Genomic DNA, 15652 nt, shown 5'->3' with positions numbered 1-15652 from the left:
CATGTTTTATTCAGTGTATGAACAATAACAGCAAAAGATGAGGTAATATTGAGATTTATCATCACAGCAGGAAGCTGAAGAGACAGCGGCTGAAATACACATGAAGTAGTTACATAATGTGCAGAATTTGTAGATCACTGCAAAGCTCTCAGAAGTGAATGTAGGAGATCTGCACGTCGCCATTTATCTCCAACAAGTCGATCTCATTGAAGGACTGCAAGCGGTGGAAGAAATCAAACAGGTGCTGCCCATTCACAAACACCTTAAACCTTTGGTTCCCACTTCGAATCGACATCTGCGAAACAGAAACAGAAAATCAAGGCCCTGCTGACTCAGTCAAAGCTCACAGAACACATGTATGACATAGTAATCTATACTGAGGACAATATATAAACACTGTATAAAAGTCGCTACTTACATCAAAATACTGTCCCTCCATGAAGGGGTTCATGCTGAGCTCTCTGTCCTCCTGGCCCCAGGTTCCTCCAATCATGCTGTTTCTCACCACAATCCCCTCCCTCACCCTGGGGTTCAAGTGGAAGGCGATGTCCCGGGATCTGCTTACCATGAAGTTGATGCAAATTCTACAACACACCCAGGAGTTAGAATAAGTGTCTGTTAGTACTTACATACCATGCTGCAGTGCTATATGCATGCATAAACAGAAATACACACCTCTGTGCACCATAGGGCACCATGCCTCTGATGATAATGGTCCTCTTAGGGTACATCCCTCCTGGGATCATGTTGGAGTAGGGCACAGGCTTAAAACCAAATAAAAATAAGACATTTAACACAAAAAACCCTAAACCATATAGTCACACCATTGTGATGGTGAATGTGACATTACAGAGATTTTAATATCATTAGATTCTATTGAGGCCAAAAATTAAAATTAACCTGAATACAGTGTCAAAGGAGAGTTTGTGGGGATGGTTTGTAACTGTGTAAGCCAAAGTTGTTGCTGTATATAATTACACCAATGTATATAAAGAACATCTGAGTCTGAGCCACTTGTGAGAAGTTTGCGTCTGGCCAATGCATTTTGAAACTGTTCAGCTTAAGTATTAGCTGTCATGTCTGACTCGTTTAAGGCGTTGCAGTTCTTCTTCGTGTCCACTCGATGGCAGCAAACATACAAGGCTAAATGCATTCAGTCAACACCTGGCCTCCAATTACACATGACATCACATGAAGACACTGATAAACAAGAAACTAGAAGTGAACAATGGGATGTTACACAGGAACCAGGAGTGAGGAAAGATGTTTACTTACAGGGTTGTAGATTGGCTGTCCACCCATACCCTATGATCAGATTAACAAATAGAAGAATAATCTTAACAGATTTATCAAACATTAAAAGGGTATATAAATAAAGGACAAGCCAGCATTCTCACCGGCAGGTTTGATCCTGGGTATCCTCCCTGACAGCAGAAAAAGCAATGTGTTTAAATTTGATGCCATGTAAACTCAGTGCTGTCTATTGATTAATCGTTAACGCCAGTTTTGGTTGTCTTAGTTCACCATTAAACAACAAAATCTGTAAATAATACAAAAGTAAAATAAAATATTTTTATTATATCACTGTGTCATACCTCCATACCACCACCCATGCCACCTGGATATCCACCCTGCAAGAATCACATGTTAAGGCTAAAGCGCTGATGTTATTTTGTTTAGGGATTTATTGTGGATGAGAGACTTGTAGGCATTTGAACTGTATTTAGTGATGTTTGTAATATACACAACGGAAATGAATACATTTTAATTTGAGTGCTGATGAAAATCAGAAATGAAAATGTTTATTTACCCCCATGCCACCTCCTGGATAGCATCCCTGTTAAAAAGTGGTGAGCATGTTGTTGAGTGCTGCCTTTAGTTTATTTCTGACACAATCGAGAGAACAATCATGAAAAAAAGATGTGTAGTATACTTACTCCCATTCCTCCTCCCATTCCTCCTCCCATTCCTCCTCCCATTCCTCCTCCCATGCCACCTGGGTATCCTCCCTGGATATCATCAAGACAATGTCAGGAAAAGTAAAAATACATTCACAATATTTTCAGTATATGCTTTCCCAACAGAAATGACATACCCCCATGCCACCCCCTGGGTATCCTCCCTGTTTACAAACAGAGAACATGTTAAATTGTTTACACTTATTTCACTTTTACATTTTATTAGTCAGGAGCCAGTTGTAATAGTTTTATTAGTATTTGACATTAATTATATTATATATACTTACTCCCATTCCTCCACCCATTCCACCCTGGAAAGACAAAACAGAAGTGTAAAATTTAGACAACACATGTACACACTGCATTAAGTACAAAGAAAAAGTTATATTAAGCACATCAGTGTAATACAGTAAAGAACCAGGGAAACACACACACACATAAACACACACACTGCTGCAGATGCTGTTAGTATTAACACTACTGTAGGTCCTATTGGTGGTACTACTGATAGCACTTTACATTACAGCTTGTATCGCTACAATAATGGGGTAATATTTTGTAATAAAAGGGTTATGGTGCTAATTGCATAATAATTTTTCATTACAGACTGAGGTTTGAGCTTTGCTCCCTCAAGAAAAACATTTTAATTTCAGCAAAATGGACATGATTTAACATTGTGACACACTGCCATTCATTAAGTATACCCTGGGGACCTTCAGCACCCTAAAACACAAGCAATCAGCTGTTAATAATTTAGCATTTTATTTTCTTGTGTAATTTCCACAAAATGTTTTTGTCCCAGCAAAGCAAAGCATTAACCTGAAAGCCTGAGTGTTCAGGAAGACTCACCCCTATGACATTTATTGTCTGGATGGAAACATCTCCTGCGATCTGCATTGCACGCACCCTCTCAAACGGGATGCGGTGTTGGAAGGTATGGAACTCATTTCCATTGACACTAATCTGCAACAGGATAATGCCAGATACTGAGAAGAGGACATTAATCTAAAGAGGTCCAGCAATAAATACCTGTGTAGGCTGAATCTGGTAAAAAAGTGACATCAAAAACAAAAAAGTGTTGCTCCTTACCTGGTAGCCCTGTGAAGTGACTATAATGACCATTTCAAAGACTTGGCCTTTTTGGAAGGGCATGCTACGAATCTTCTCCTCTGACTGCCAGGTTCCATCCTGGCAAGAGTTGAAGACCACCTTATCCCAGCCATCAAATCGAGGGTTGAAGTGGAGGGCAATGTCGCTGGACTCAGACTCTCCACAAAGCAAATTGATAAAGAACCTGCAGAAAGTAACAGCATGTGAACCACAGGACCTTATGTCCTGTAGAGACTGAACTCAGTATGTCAGTGTTAAAACAGAAGAGATGCAAACCTGACCTGAGGATCTTATAAAAGAAAAATCTCTCCACTCAACGAAGCTATAGATGACAATACAGTCTGGTTTGTGCAGTGTTTGCAGTGTGCACGTTGTCTACACATGGTCTAGAAAATTACAATGGCAACTCAGGCATTACTATTTTGAAAAAGGAGTGGAGGTGAGTGGAGGTGTGTGTTGTAGGTCTACTTTGATATCTAACAATGCAGACAAATCTACTCCACCCAGAGTGAGATTACACAACGTGCTCCCTCAGTTTTCAGATGGTGTCAAAAGGTTTTGGTTACAGATAAAACTTGGCACAGTGGCTATAACCCATAACACGCCCACTAGGAAACTAATACAGTATGGACTGAACACACCCTAAAGCTTTTAGCAGGTCCACCTACAGTTAAGATCTAGTTCCTAAACCCACCTGGTAATGCTTTCAGGAATTGATCCCTGGAGGTAGATGGACATCCCCTCCCTCAGTCCTCCATGTATGGGTCCCAGATAGGGGATAGTCTGTATAGTGCACAAACAATATTCCATTCCACACTCTAAATTTCACAGATTGAAATTACTTTTTAAGCTATAAACGCTTCAATAGTCCACAATAGCATTAGGTCATACTGTTAGCTGGTTAACACATCACCTTTTCTTTTGCTATTTTGGAAAGCATTTGACCTTTGAAAATAATCAGGCCATTTAATGTGCTTCTAGGTTCTTTTCCATTTCTGCCTGACGACAGCCACCAGAGCATTAGTCCCCATGACCTTGCTCCAACTCTTTTCATGATGCTGTATAATGATTTGATCATTTCCAAACTTCTTATTTTATTCTTAAATAAAACAGTTTGTGCAGGATTACATGGAAGCACACGATTTCCTAAAGTCACACACTCAGACTCTGCTTCCAACGTTGATTTTCAACTCTGCTTAATTGTCTCTGCAAGCTTTTTAGTAGACTTGACATTTTGTTTATATCATTTTAATGTAATTCTTTCACATGATTTTTAACTCCCATACACACCTGCATAAACTGAGAATGGTTGAATCCTAATCCCTTTACTATACCACCCACATTCAGGGACAGTCAAACACTTAAAAAATCAGCAGCAGCTAGTACAGATACTTACAGGACCATAGATTGGCTGATAGCCAGGAGGAGCAACAAACGACATGGCAGCAGTCAGTGAGATGGACAGGCCGAGAGAAACAGGAGGGTTTTGTCAAGAACTGGTCTCTGCTGAAGCCTCTTTTTATACAGGTGATGGGAGGGAGGGGAGGAGAGCTGGCCTGTATCACCATGTTTAATTTAGAGGGTCATTAATCTTTGGCCCAGTAAAGGAGTGGCACATTACAAAAAAGCAAGTGTGTGTGCGTTCGCTGTGTAAGTTTCACACAATGAACACACCTGACTTAACATAAAGTTTAACCTCTTAAACCCCAGGTACTGGCAGGCATGGCTTCCATAAAGAGACATAGTCAAAATAAATCCAAACACTATTTGGACAAAATACTCTTGGGGTGCTGTTCTGTGGTGTTAAGGCCTCAACTCTTAGAAACATTAGGAAGAAAACACCACAGCATTTTACAACCCTTTTACAGCTAGCTGTTTATAGTACCAGCAGGTTTAACAAAGACTTTTGCAGTATTGTCCTTTTGCTGGTAGTGGGTTAGGCAGGAAACCTGACTTTCCCATGTTTGAATTTGTGTATGAGACATCAGTTCAGCACATACTGTATTTTAAAGTCAGTAAAGTAATTCTACTCCCCTGAGATTAAACTAATTCTAGGTGGGTGTGTGGATGATTCATAAAATTTTCAGACCAGCCTGTGTACCAAAGGCAGAAACACAAGTAACTCTTATCTAGCACTCAGGGCATCATTCATAATCCCATATATACATACTTTATGGAGGCAATGGGTTAGGCCAACAAATGCTTGGCAAAGTCAACATGCAAGCTGGTCATACACAAAAATGTACATAGACACACACACTGTCAGGGAACAAATGCTGCCACAGTGACACATGGGTGTTTCATAAGACATAAAAATGGACGTTATATTTTTGACTTGAGATAAAATTCTGCCATAAAACTTCAACAATGACACTCAAGAAGGAACATTTAATATAATTAACTAAAGAGCATAACATGAACATTTTCCAAAAATAAACAGGGCACTATGGTGTATTAGATTCTTATCAGGGGTTTGTGTTCAAGAATGCTAACCTACTATTGAATTTTACCGTATTAATATGCCACACACTCCATAATCTAATCAGCCCATCTACTCTATATGGGGTGCTGGATGAAGGTTTAACTATTTATTCTTATTAAGTTTACCTCATTAATATACACATTTAACACAGGGTTTGTGTGGAGGTAGGAGGGCCCATGTACTGACGTCATGTAAAAACCATACAGACACATTCTAACATAAAGAAGCTTGCATGTAAGTGAGGACAAATCTTCCAGAACTCCTTAAAATACTCCATTTATTTTGTACTGAAACACAGGGTTCAGTCAGGACACTCAGTCAGGTGGACAGTGGTGATCTCCATTCAGCTCCATACCATCAGCTGCCTCTGTGTTAACCACAGCAGTAAAATCACACTTTAGAGTCATCAGCAAATAAAGTACTGCTCTCCCTCCAACGAGTCAATACTGAGTCAAAGCTCATCCAATACAAGATGGAGAGTTTGTATGTGTTTCGAAAGAGGCATAGTGAGACAGAACTGTCTGAGATCACATCACACATGACTTTTTTGGTTGAGAAAAATAACTCATATGCTGGATTCCTAAAAATATCTATAATATAAACCGAACTTGCTCAAACAAAAGCTAATTTTCCCCTCTGACTGCAACCTGGGTATTTACTTCAGTGTTACACCAATTCTCTTCACAATTGTGGATTTCACAAACAAGACAAATGACACGTTCATGTCTGACAAAGTAGCATGGATCATTTAAATTCCTCAAAGCCCTAAAGAAAAATAAATATGTATCTATGATTTATGTAAAATATGTCTTTTCATCAAAAGGCCTCTAAGCAGCCTAATCATTACTCAGTTATACAGATGACACGTTGGCTAAAATGTATACATTAAATACATTCAATGCTTATTTTAATGCACTGACAAACTTATTTGTGCATAAACTGTCATAAAACAGACTCTTGGCCAGAAATATAGACAGGCTAAAACGGTCGTCTTCAGAAGATCTGATCAGCATATAAACAATAAATAAATAACCTTGGCATCCTCCCATACTGTATGTGAGTGTAAATCATCACTTTTATATATGGCACAGAGACACCAGTGGAAAAGAGGGACCACATATATCCAGGGATGCATTGTAAGACTTCAGAGTGCAGACTGATTTTGTCTATACAGTTGATTTACATGGGTATAAGTCAAATATGCAGACGATACTCTGTTTATCCTCTTGGCACTTCAGTCCAACAAAAGTTTCCATATATGAGTGCTTGTTTAAAGATGGATTTCTAAATTTTGAGAAAGGAAGAAGAGTGAGAAGGGACTAAAATGTTTGCTGCTCCCTCAAAGATCTCAGTGATATGACTGAATTGCTGAATCCTTTGTTTTTTCCAATGCTCTCAGTGAAAGACCAGAAATCAAAAATGAAAAGCCAGATGGCAGCAGCCACCTACAAAAAATTCCTAATCTTACACATAATATAAATAAAACACATCCACTCATATCTCAAATAAAAGTGTGAAAGCTACAAATCTAAACAGCCAAAGCAGTGACATTGCTATAGGCGCTATAACGTTTACAGCAGTAGCGACTGATGACTGATATGCAAGGCAATCTATGTTTTTTACACAAAAAGGCCATGTAGTGTATTCGTAGTAGAACAAAAAGGCCCCTGGCTTCTTGTGTCTTTTTATACCTCTTCGATAGTATTCCGCTTCTCTCAAACCTAATCTGACAACATTCGGCTGCAGGTGGTAGACTAGTGCAGTCAAAATGTGCATAGTTTCAACAGAGGAGAGAAATGTGTGGACAAAGGATAAAACTAAGACACAGATGTGTTTGATTTCTAATTTCTAATCTTTCCTCTCTTTGAATATCCCTCTGCTTCTATCCTCTTTTTCTCCTACAGGTGCACATCAACAGTGGAGGACGTTATCCAAGTTGATCCTCATACTGCTTCCTAAAGCAGTCACCAGCAGGGAAGAAGTCCCAGCATCGCTCCTGGTACATCTTCCACACATATGACTCCTGAAACACAAAACATGTCACAGCATAAAACAGAAAGGCTAAAGAAGAATCAGTTCAGACACTAATTAGACTAAAAAGTGCACTGCACCTTCATTTTATGAGCCTTCCTAATTTATCGTAATTCGTTTGCATATTTACTGACCTGTCCTGTGTGTTCTGTTTCATCCTTATTGATGAGATACATCAAAAAGAACCTGAAAGAGAAAAGAGAAATAGAGAAAAATTACTATGAGAAACAATGAGATAAATAAATAATTTTGGTGAAATTAACTGTATAAATTAGGGCTGTCAAAGTGAACGCGTTAATAACACTTGTCTGTTTGAGCAACTGGCTCAGTGCAAAGAAAGAAATAATGGGAACTTGTGTTTTTTCTATGTTCTTTTATTCCATGTGTTTAATAGACAAGTTCTTTGAAAAACATATCCACCACCTTTGAAACATGTCTATGTTCTTTATGCTGTATGTTTAGGGTGGTTTCACTAATAATAAACATACATTAGCATAAAGCATCCATGTTTGTCCATGCCCATGTTGATTAGAGTATTAAAAACTTGAGAAGTATTAATTCAAGGTACATTTAGAACAGACTCACATGTAGTTGGCTAAGTTATGCTCTTCTAAGGTGTGTGTCTCAAAGCCATGTGGCGTCGTGTCAAAGTAGTCGCTTCCTATTCCACAGATGAAGCACTTTGTCTAGAGCGAGAAAGGACAGTTTAGATTAAACATGTTCCCGTCTTGTAACCAAAGGAAAACTAAGTTACATAAAGTTACCAGTTAAATCCCTGTGAAACTCCTCTTACCTCCATGTCCTCTCTGACCTGCTCCTGCTGGTCTCTCAACTCTCCAAAGGCATCAATGATCAAACCTGACAGACATACACACACATCAGTATTTCTCTAAAGATCTATTTTATAAAAGATTTATTAACATTTATTAACAACATACCGTTTGGTTGTTGATGAATACAAATGAGTTATTTGGCAGCTCCCAGCTGGTTTAAAATTTAAAACTCTTTTTCTGACCTCCAAAATGCTCTTCAATATTCTGTGTATGACCCTATTTTTCCTAAGAGCTTTGACCAACCCTCTTTACTCAACATACCAATAACACATATCATACATATCATATCAAATATCATACCCTGGATGATAGCAAGCAGGATGACAATGACAAAGAAAAAGAAGGTAATGTCAAAGACCACTCGGTAGAGCTCATATTCATCCCCTGCTGGGTCCTCAATTTCATCTCCTATGCCACCACCAGCACGCACTCCAACATACATGTGGAACAGGTAACACTAAGGAGGGAAATCAGGTTTTATTACATCAGAATAATTAACTGTGAAGATGGTGTCTCCTAAATCATGTTCTTGCCTACTGATCTGTCCTACAAGCACAACTGGGCACTTACAGTCATCATGTCATCACACTTCATGTCCGGTTCGTCCTCGTCCTCACTCTTGTTGTAGAACTTGCGGAAGAAGTTAAAGGCCACAACAGTGTACAGGTACACTACTACAGCCAGCAAACCCACTGTCATCACCAGCTGCATGGAACAGAGGGAAGGATCATTGGACAAGGTCAGACTGAAATTCATGCTAAGTTAACAAATGTACTGAAAACCTCACGATGCATGATTTTGGCAGAAATGTGAGAACCTGTTTGCCATTGTGAGTAACAGAGGACAGAATGGTACGCAGGGTCTTGACACCCATGGCGATGTCCAGAAGATGAGCAGCAAAGAAGAAGTTGTTGTAATGTCCAAGCAGAGACATTAACATGTACCAAACCAGATAGAGGAAGGTCTGAAAGATGAAAGTGGGCTATAAGTGACACAAAACAGACTCTCGCACTGTCTTAGTTATACCAGGAACTGCTTCCTTCACTCACATTGTCAGTGAACACAACACCAAACTTCCAGATCTGGTACTTGATGTCAATAGATGTTATCCTGCAGAGAGAAAGACATATTTGGTTGGCAGCATTGTACGCTTTAAACCTTAAGTTGCCTTACAATGGATGAACAGTGCATACCAGCTGAACATTGAAGTGTCAGGTTCAGGTTTCTTCTCATGTGTCATGGCACTGACGTCTAGAGAAGCCAAGTCCATACCCAGCAACTCTGCGATCCTCTCTCTGCCATAGATGTCACCATATTTATCCAGAACCTGGAAATCACACAAATATATCACACATTTGACTGCAAAACATATCTCTGCAAAAACATGGCTGCCATTATGAACCAAAGCTGACCAGACCTCACCTTCCTTTTCACAAACTTGTCCCAGTAATTGTTGGGGAAAGTGCTGTATTAAAGAGAGATGTGATAAAAAACATTTCACAAATAGTTCACCACAGTTTCTGTTGTGTTATGCCAGAGTTAATAGTCCAGGTTCTTGATAGGTAGACACATAGAGTACTTTATTAATACCCAAAGGGAAATTTGGGAAAGCAGGAAAGTAATACAAAATACAACTGTACAGACAGGAGCTACTGTAATGGCACCATTTTCAGTCAAGATAGGGCTAAAATATAGTTTGATGAAACATTCCATTATTATTAAAATAGTAAAACATAAGGTCACAAACAATGATTTTGTCCTTGAGTTGGATCATCAGACACACTCATGGAGAATACAAAGAGTTTTCAGGTTTTGCAGCAAACTTACGGCGTGTTGAGCACCAGTCTGTCCCATTGGCCCTTGATGTCATCGTCCTCAGGCTGCTCAGTTACATAGAGCCCATCAAACTCCAGCTTCCTGGCCAGCTCCTTCTCTCTCTTGAAGATAACCAACGGTACCTGAAGAGGAAACAGAAGACAAACAGCATGAAACATATAAGCGAACACAAAAACCCAGGTGGACTGTTGTGGAGCAAAGCACAGCCAACACTGCATACCTTGAGGCAGTTGTAGCCAATAATGCAAAGGAAGGAGATGATGGTGTGGACGATTCCAAGGAAAGCCATGGCTGGTTCCATGTAGCCTGTGCTTTCCTCCAAAAAGTAGTACAAAGGACCTTCTTCATCATCATCATCTCCTCCATCATCTAATCCAGACCCATCTTCTTCAGCACCAGAGCCTTCAAAAAGACCAGAGCCCTCAAACAGACCAGAACCCTCAAACTCCTCCTCACCTGGAGGACTGTCAGACACCTGCAGAGGTCAGATGAAAAGTTTTTCTGTCATTACACAATGAAATACCACAAGCTATGATTTTTTAACCCTGTACAGGAAAATCTGTAAATGATTGGTATAATGTTTGTGAAATTTTATGTCAGACTTATAAACACAAAATTACTGGCAATTGAATGTATAATGGTGCTGCAGCACTTCTAATGGGCGATGAGATTTTGCAGGCTTGCTCAGAAACTGTATGTGTATAAAGTATGTTACAAATGCACAGACCTTGTAGAAAAGCAGGATGAAATTAAGAGCAAAGGCGATGAACAGGGCCAGGAACCGGAGGTTGTAGAAGTTACGAGAAAGGTAGTTCTGGGAGAAAATAAAGAAGTGAGGAAGATCTGATTATAGTCCCAGCAAAGATGCCCCCAAATACCTTCCAGCTATATTAAAAAAATTCATCCATCCATCCATTATCTATACCCGCTTTTTCCTATCCAGGGTCACAGGGATCTGCTGGAGCCTATCCCAGCTCTCTTTGGGTGAAAGGCAGGGGTCCACCCTGGACAGGTCACCAGTCCATAGTAAAAAATTATTTTCCAAAACTGATGTGTATACCAAACAGATTCTCCAACAAATGTGCTGAACATGTGAGACTCCATTGCCACAATCTACATTACTTATAAATATGTAACTACATATGTTCAGAACTGTACCGCAACAGAGAACTGCTCACCATAAATTTAATCCTCTGGATCTCCAGCTCATTCCAGAGCTCAAAGCCCTCCTCAGCAGGTTTCTTCTCCTTTTTCGCCTTAGTCTTCACTGTTGTTTCCTCTTGCTCCTCGGGCTCTTGCTCCTTTACCTCTGGTTCAGGCTCTGTCTTCTCTGCTTTCTCTCCATTCTCAGTGCTAGAAAACACAAAGGGGAGGAAGTTGTGCTTTTTAATAATACAAAGCGGATGACTACACAGATGTGTGATAATGTTGACAATCATAGTAAACACTGAATTGTCAGGATATATTGTTGTACAAAAAGCACATTTTATCAGATAAAGTCACCAAATGATTTATCATTACTTACAAATTTGCTCTGCCATTTCAGGAAATGTGTAAACATTTCATTTAATTCAACATATGCCTTGAGCTGAAAGTGGTTCAGTATTAGCTTTAGCAGTCATTAGCTTTAGCAGAAGTTAGTCCATGTCAGTTTTGACATGGAGCCCCACAAATGCAGACAACTTACTCTGCTTTCTCGGTCTCCTGAGGAGCCTCTTGTTCATGTTCACCTGTTTCTTCCTCTCCTTGTCCTCCCACTGCAGCCAGCTATCTCAATAACAGTTTGCAGTTGATTAACCAGTTGATGGAGAACATACACATCACACAACAGTAAACAATTTTGAGACAGGAAGGCTCACCAGTTTCCTCTTCAGCAGTGGTGTGCCCTCTGGAGTTGGAGGCTCTTCAGGTGTTGTCTCACCAAAGTCTCCAAGTCCTCCAGGAGCATTGAAACCAGGCAGCCGTCCACCTTCCCTCTCTTCACCATCCTCCTCCTCTTCCTCCCCTCCTACCACATCTAAGAGTTCTGCTACTCCATCTGTGTCTTGGACTTCTCGAGCCCCTGGTTCAGGTGGCAGGTCCCCGTGAACTTCGTCCTGTGTTGGATCTGGCATACTGGCTAGGATCTCTGTCACTGTCATCTTCTTTGCACCCTCCACTAAGCCTCCACCAAACAGTGCCTTCCATATGAGTGTGAAGAAGCCCTTACATATACTATAGACAAACATCAGGATACCCATCACAATGGTGTAGATAAATGTAGCCAGGCCAATCACCAGCTCCTTTATTGTCATTTTTCTTAGTTTGCGGTACTGACGCCGAAGGTTACGGAAGGTGAACATGTTGAAGAAGTTAACCACGCTCTTCAAAAACTCTGCAAAGGCTGAGGCTGACTCTGGAGCTTCTTCTCCAGACTCTTCTTCATCTTCTCCACCCTCCTCTTCTTCTTCATCATCCTGCTCTTCTATGCCATCTCCCTCAGGCTCAGAGATAGATGCAGCAATGTTCATCTCAAAGATGGTGTCCTCACAAAAGTTCACAAACAACTCCATTTTCTCACTCTCACCACCCTCATTGACCACATCAAAGATGAACTGGCGTTTCGACTCTCTGACCTGTGGCATTTCCCACTGGTTGCGGTTCGCCTCACTGATTTCAAAGTAAATACGCTCGATCCTCTTGCTGGCTCCCATTATCTCAATACGTCCAAGGAAAGGGCGGAAGTAGTTAAGCACACTCTCAGCCTGTTCCAAGAAGTTCTGCAAGCGGGTATCATGAGGTACGTGCTCTGACAGGTTTGTGAGCAGAACAGCAATATTGAAACCAATATCTTTGGCGGGTTCTTGGAAACGATCAGCAAATTCCTCAAAGTTGATCATCTCATTTTCATCAGCCTCTGAGCAGGAGAGGAGGAACTGGATTTCTGATGGAGAGTACTGTTTTTGGCTGTCCATGGCCTTGGAGAAATCCTTCTTGGAGATTAACCCACGGGGGTCAGACACATAGTCTCGGAAGGCATCGGATGCCACTATATCTTTGAGCTTAAGGAACATGTCGAAGAACTTTAAGATCATCTCTACGTTGCTGGAAGACTCCACCAACATATCAACCATCTGCCTGGCAATGGTGCCATTCACTACATTACCTATGAAAAGTACAAGGTGAGAGGATGTGAGAAATTATAGAAAGTATGTGACAGAGAGGACAGAATCTCACTAGACTGGGATGGATGTCATACCTTCAAGGAGAGACAGAAGCATCACTACCATGTCCTTCTGCAGATCCAACAGTTCCTTTAACAGTCCAATTTGACTGGAGTCCTGCAACAAAACCACAACACACAGCAACACAAGGACAGTGGAGAAAACAGTATTTCTGTATTCAATATATGTATATTCAATATTTCCAATATTCATGTACACTGATTGAAATTCTCATTTTGATAATATTTCGAAGTGTAATTTGAGATATGTCTGTCTGAGACACAAAACACTGAGTGACACTACCTCAGAGTGTGCTCTACTCCAAAAATGATCCTGGGTTTGCATTTTTAAATAAAGAATATGCATTTTAACATCATAAACAGTCCAGTGATGAAAAGCAGGACAGACACTGGAAAGACAAACATTTATAAGTGACGAGAAGTAAATGCCTGTGCGGCTGAAGACAGCGCAGCCTTTCCCCATTATCTGGAAAAATGGATGCACTGTGGGAGCAAGGAACACAAACATTTTGGCAGACACTGCTTTAAGCACTGTTGAAGACCTGGACCAAGAGATAACAAAAGCCAAAGAGTCTCAACTACAGTGGTTGTCAGGCTGGTGGAGATTAAGAGGAAAAGGGTGTCAGGGTTGGTGAACATCAACCGCCAGTGAAATCACACTTTAACGCTTCAACAACAAATATATACAAAAGGGCAGAAGGTTCTCAAGGGCCATGTATAACTGAGTTGTTTTTCTTGTTAGAAAAACTCAACAGGACAAAAAAGCAATTATACTGGTAAACACAGGCTGAAAATGTGTGCTGCTACAAAGGGAATATACAAAGAAGGAAATGTAAATGATGCAGAACATTAAGATGTGTAATTTAATAAATAATGGGTTGAAGCATGAAATCTTTTTTTTTAAAAAGCATGAGGGGCCCTTAAATGAGATGGCTTTTGCAGAGAGACAGAGATTCTTACGCCATTTCGTTGTCCTGGATCAGGGTGCATCTAACAGGGTTACACACGAAAATAAAAATGTTATACCCATCAACATTTTTACTCTGTAAATGCTGCTGCTGATCATTTAAAAACATGCTACAGCTACTCCCAGGCTGCATATTTTTGCTTTAAATCCATTTTAGAATCCATTTGGATTTCTGTATCAATAAATTAGCACATTAGCACTTTTTTATCGATAGTAATATGTGAAAAATGACAGGTGACATATTTTCAGAACATATGTTCGGTGGTGTCAACACAGCGTTTCTGGAAACCTAAATATGGCCCCAGATCATCTGTTGCCTTTTAAACAGTGGCATTAGTATCAATCAGCACTGTCATTTCGAATTAGTATGAGTGGGAAACACTGCAGCTTCTTGTTAGATCAAACATATCACAGGCACACAATATGTAAAGAGAACACACGTTTGAATAAAGCAACATCAGAACCCAACACTGGTCAGTATTAAAAGAACAGATATTTAAATTAGATGAGGTGGTTTAACTCTATTATACAGAATCAGAACATGTAGAGAAAATTAACAGTGTATCCTCAGATTGTTTCTGCCATGACCTTCATGTTGCTGACAATGGTTAGGTTTATTTTAAAAAGCTTCATTCAGTAGGTGGATTTTTAAGATGAAGTAAAAACCTAAACTTCTACCAGTTTAAAAAACCCAACAACCTTTTAAGATGTCTCTGAATGCCACATGGAAATCTGAACTCTAAAACACATTGTTTGAAATAAAAATTTCAAGTTAGCAAGCTATGTTTATAATATTTGTGAAACTAGTACATATGGAGGGGCCACAGTGAAAATAAGCACACTGTATATGAATAAATGAGACTCAACACATCATATATATAATTTATAATATTATTTAGGTTTGAAACTAACTGAAGTCCAACTTCAGCTGGACTTAAACCTACAACATGACAAAATCATGTCAAAAGGGAATTTAAACTTTATGGCTCAGTGAAGAGGCAGAAATAGTCTGAGAAAAAGCAAAAAGAAATGGTCAAAATTTAAAAACAAGTCCATTAAACAAAGGAATAATCAAATAAATACATACTTTACTCTGCAGGAACAATGAGAGAGACAGTTCATAAAATTAGTGTAGTGAACATATGGATTCACATTTATTATGCAGAACTTTTTAAATAATTAATTTCATATCAAAACTATGTTATTGTCTCT

General features: G+C 39.7%; 2 protein-coding genes across 8 annotated transcripts in view; both read right to left on the bottom strand.

Moving 5' to 3' along the window:
• Window positions 1–94: 94 nt before the first annotated feature.
• LOC113136711 (galectin-4-like) lies at window positions 95–5677 on the bottom strand. Its single transcript, XM_026317745.2, is given in 12 exon segments — window positions 95–331; window positions 398–584; window positions 676–764; window positions 1276–1305; window positions 1398–1424; window positions 1596–1631; window positions 1938–2009; window positions 2096–2122; window positions 2410–2420; window positions 2804–2921; window positions 3048–3252; window positions 3763–5677. Coding segments are annotated over 12 exon segments (1101 nt in total). The 5' UTR covers window positions 3879–5677; the 3' UTR covers window positions 95–148.
• A 133-nt stretch (window positions 5678–5810) lies between these two features.
• Window positions 5811–15652, bottom strand: part of ryr1b (ryanodine receptor 1b (skeletal)) — a 65136-nt gene continuing 55294 nt past the window's right edge. For 5 of the 7 annotated variants that reach the window (XM_026317693.2, XM_026317685.2, XM_026317710.2 and 2 more), the window contains 17 exons: window positions 13489–13570; window positions 12110–13395; window positions 11938–12017; window positions 11429–11603; window positions 10978–11064; window positions 10471–10725; window positions 10242–10372; window positions 9837–9879; window positions 9608–9741; window positions 9464–9524; window positions 9232–9378; window positions 8985–9119; window positions 8715–8871; window positions 8375–8439; window positions 8167–8267; window positions 7716–7767; window positions 7478–7573 (listed from right to left, as the gene is read on the bottom strand). In XM_026317693.2, the coding sequence (XP_026173478.1) occupies window positions 7478–7573; window positions 7716–7767; window positions 8167–8267; window positions 8375–8439; window positions 8715–8871; window positions 8985–9119; window positions 9232–9378; window positions 9464–9524; window positions 9608–9741; window positions 9837–9879; window positions 10242–10372; window positions 10471–10725; window positions 10978–11064; window positions 11429–11603; window positions 11938–12017; window positions 12110–13395; window positions 13489–13570 (3087 nt within the window). Of the gene's footprint in view, window positions 7574–7715; window positions 7768–8166; window positions 8268–8374; window positions 8440–8714; window positions 8872–8984; window positions 9120–9231; window positions 9379–9463; window positions 9525–9607; window positions 9742–9836; window positions 9880–10241; window positions 10373–10470; window positions 10726–10977; window positions 11065–11428; window positions 11604–11937; window positions 12018–12109; window positions 13396–13488; window positions 13571–15652 lie in introns of all 7 variants that reach the window. The other 2 variants (XM_026317667.2, XM_026317719.2) reach the window with 1 other exon arrangement.

The sequence above is a fragment of the Mastacembelus armatus genome, chromosome 13 (assembly GCF_900324485.2).
Source record: "Mastacembelus armatus chromosome 13, fMasArm1.2, whole genome shotgun sequence".
NCBI classification, from domain to species: domain Eukaryota; kingdom Metazoa; phylum Chordata; class Actinopteri; order Synbranchiformes; family Mastacembelidae; genus Mastacembelus; species Mastacembelus armatus.
Note: the sequence above shows the minus strand (reverse complement) of the source record. Positions and strands in the feature narration are given on the sequence as shown.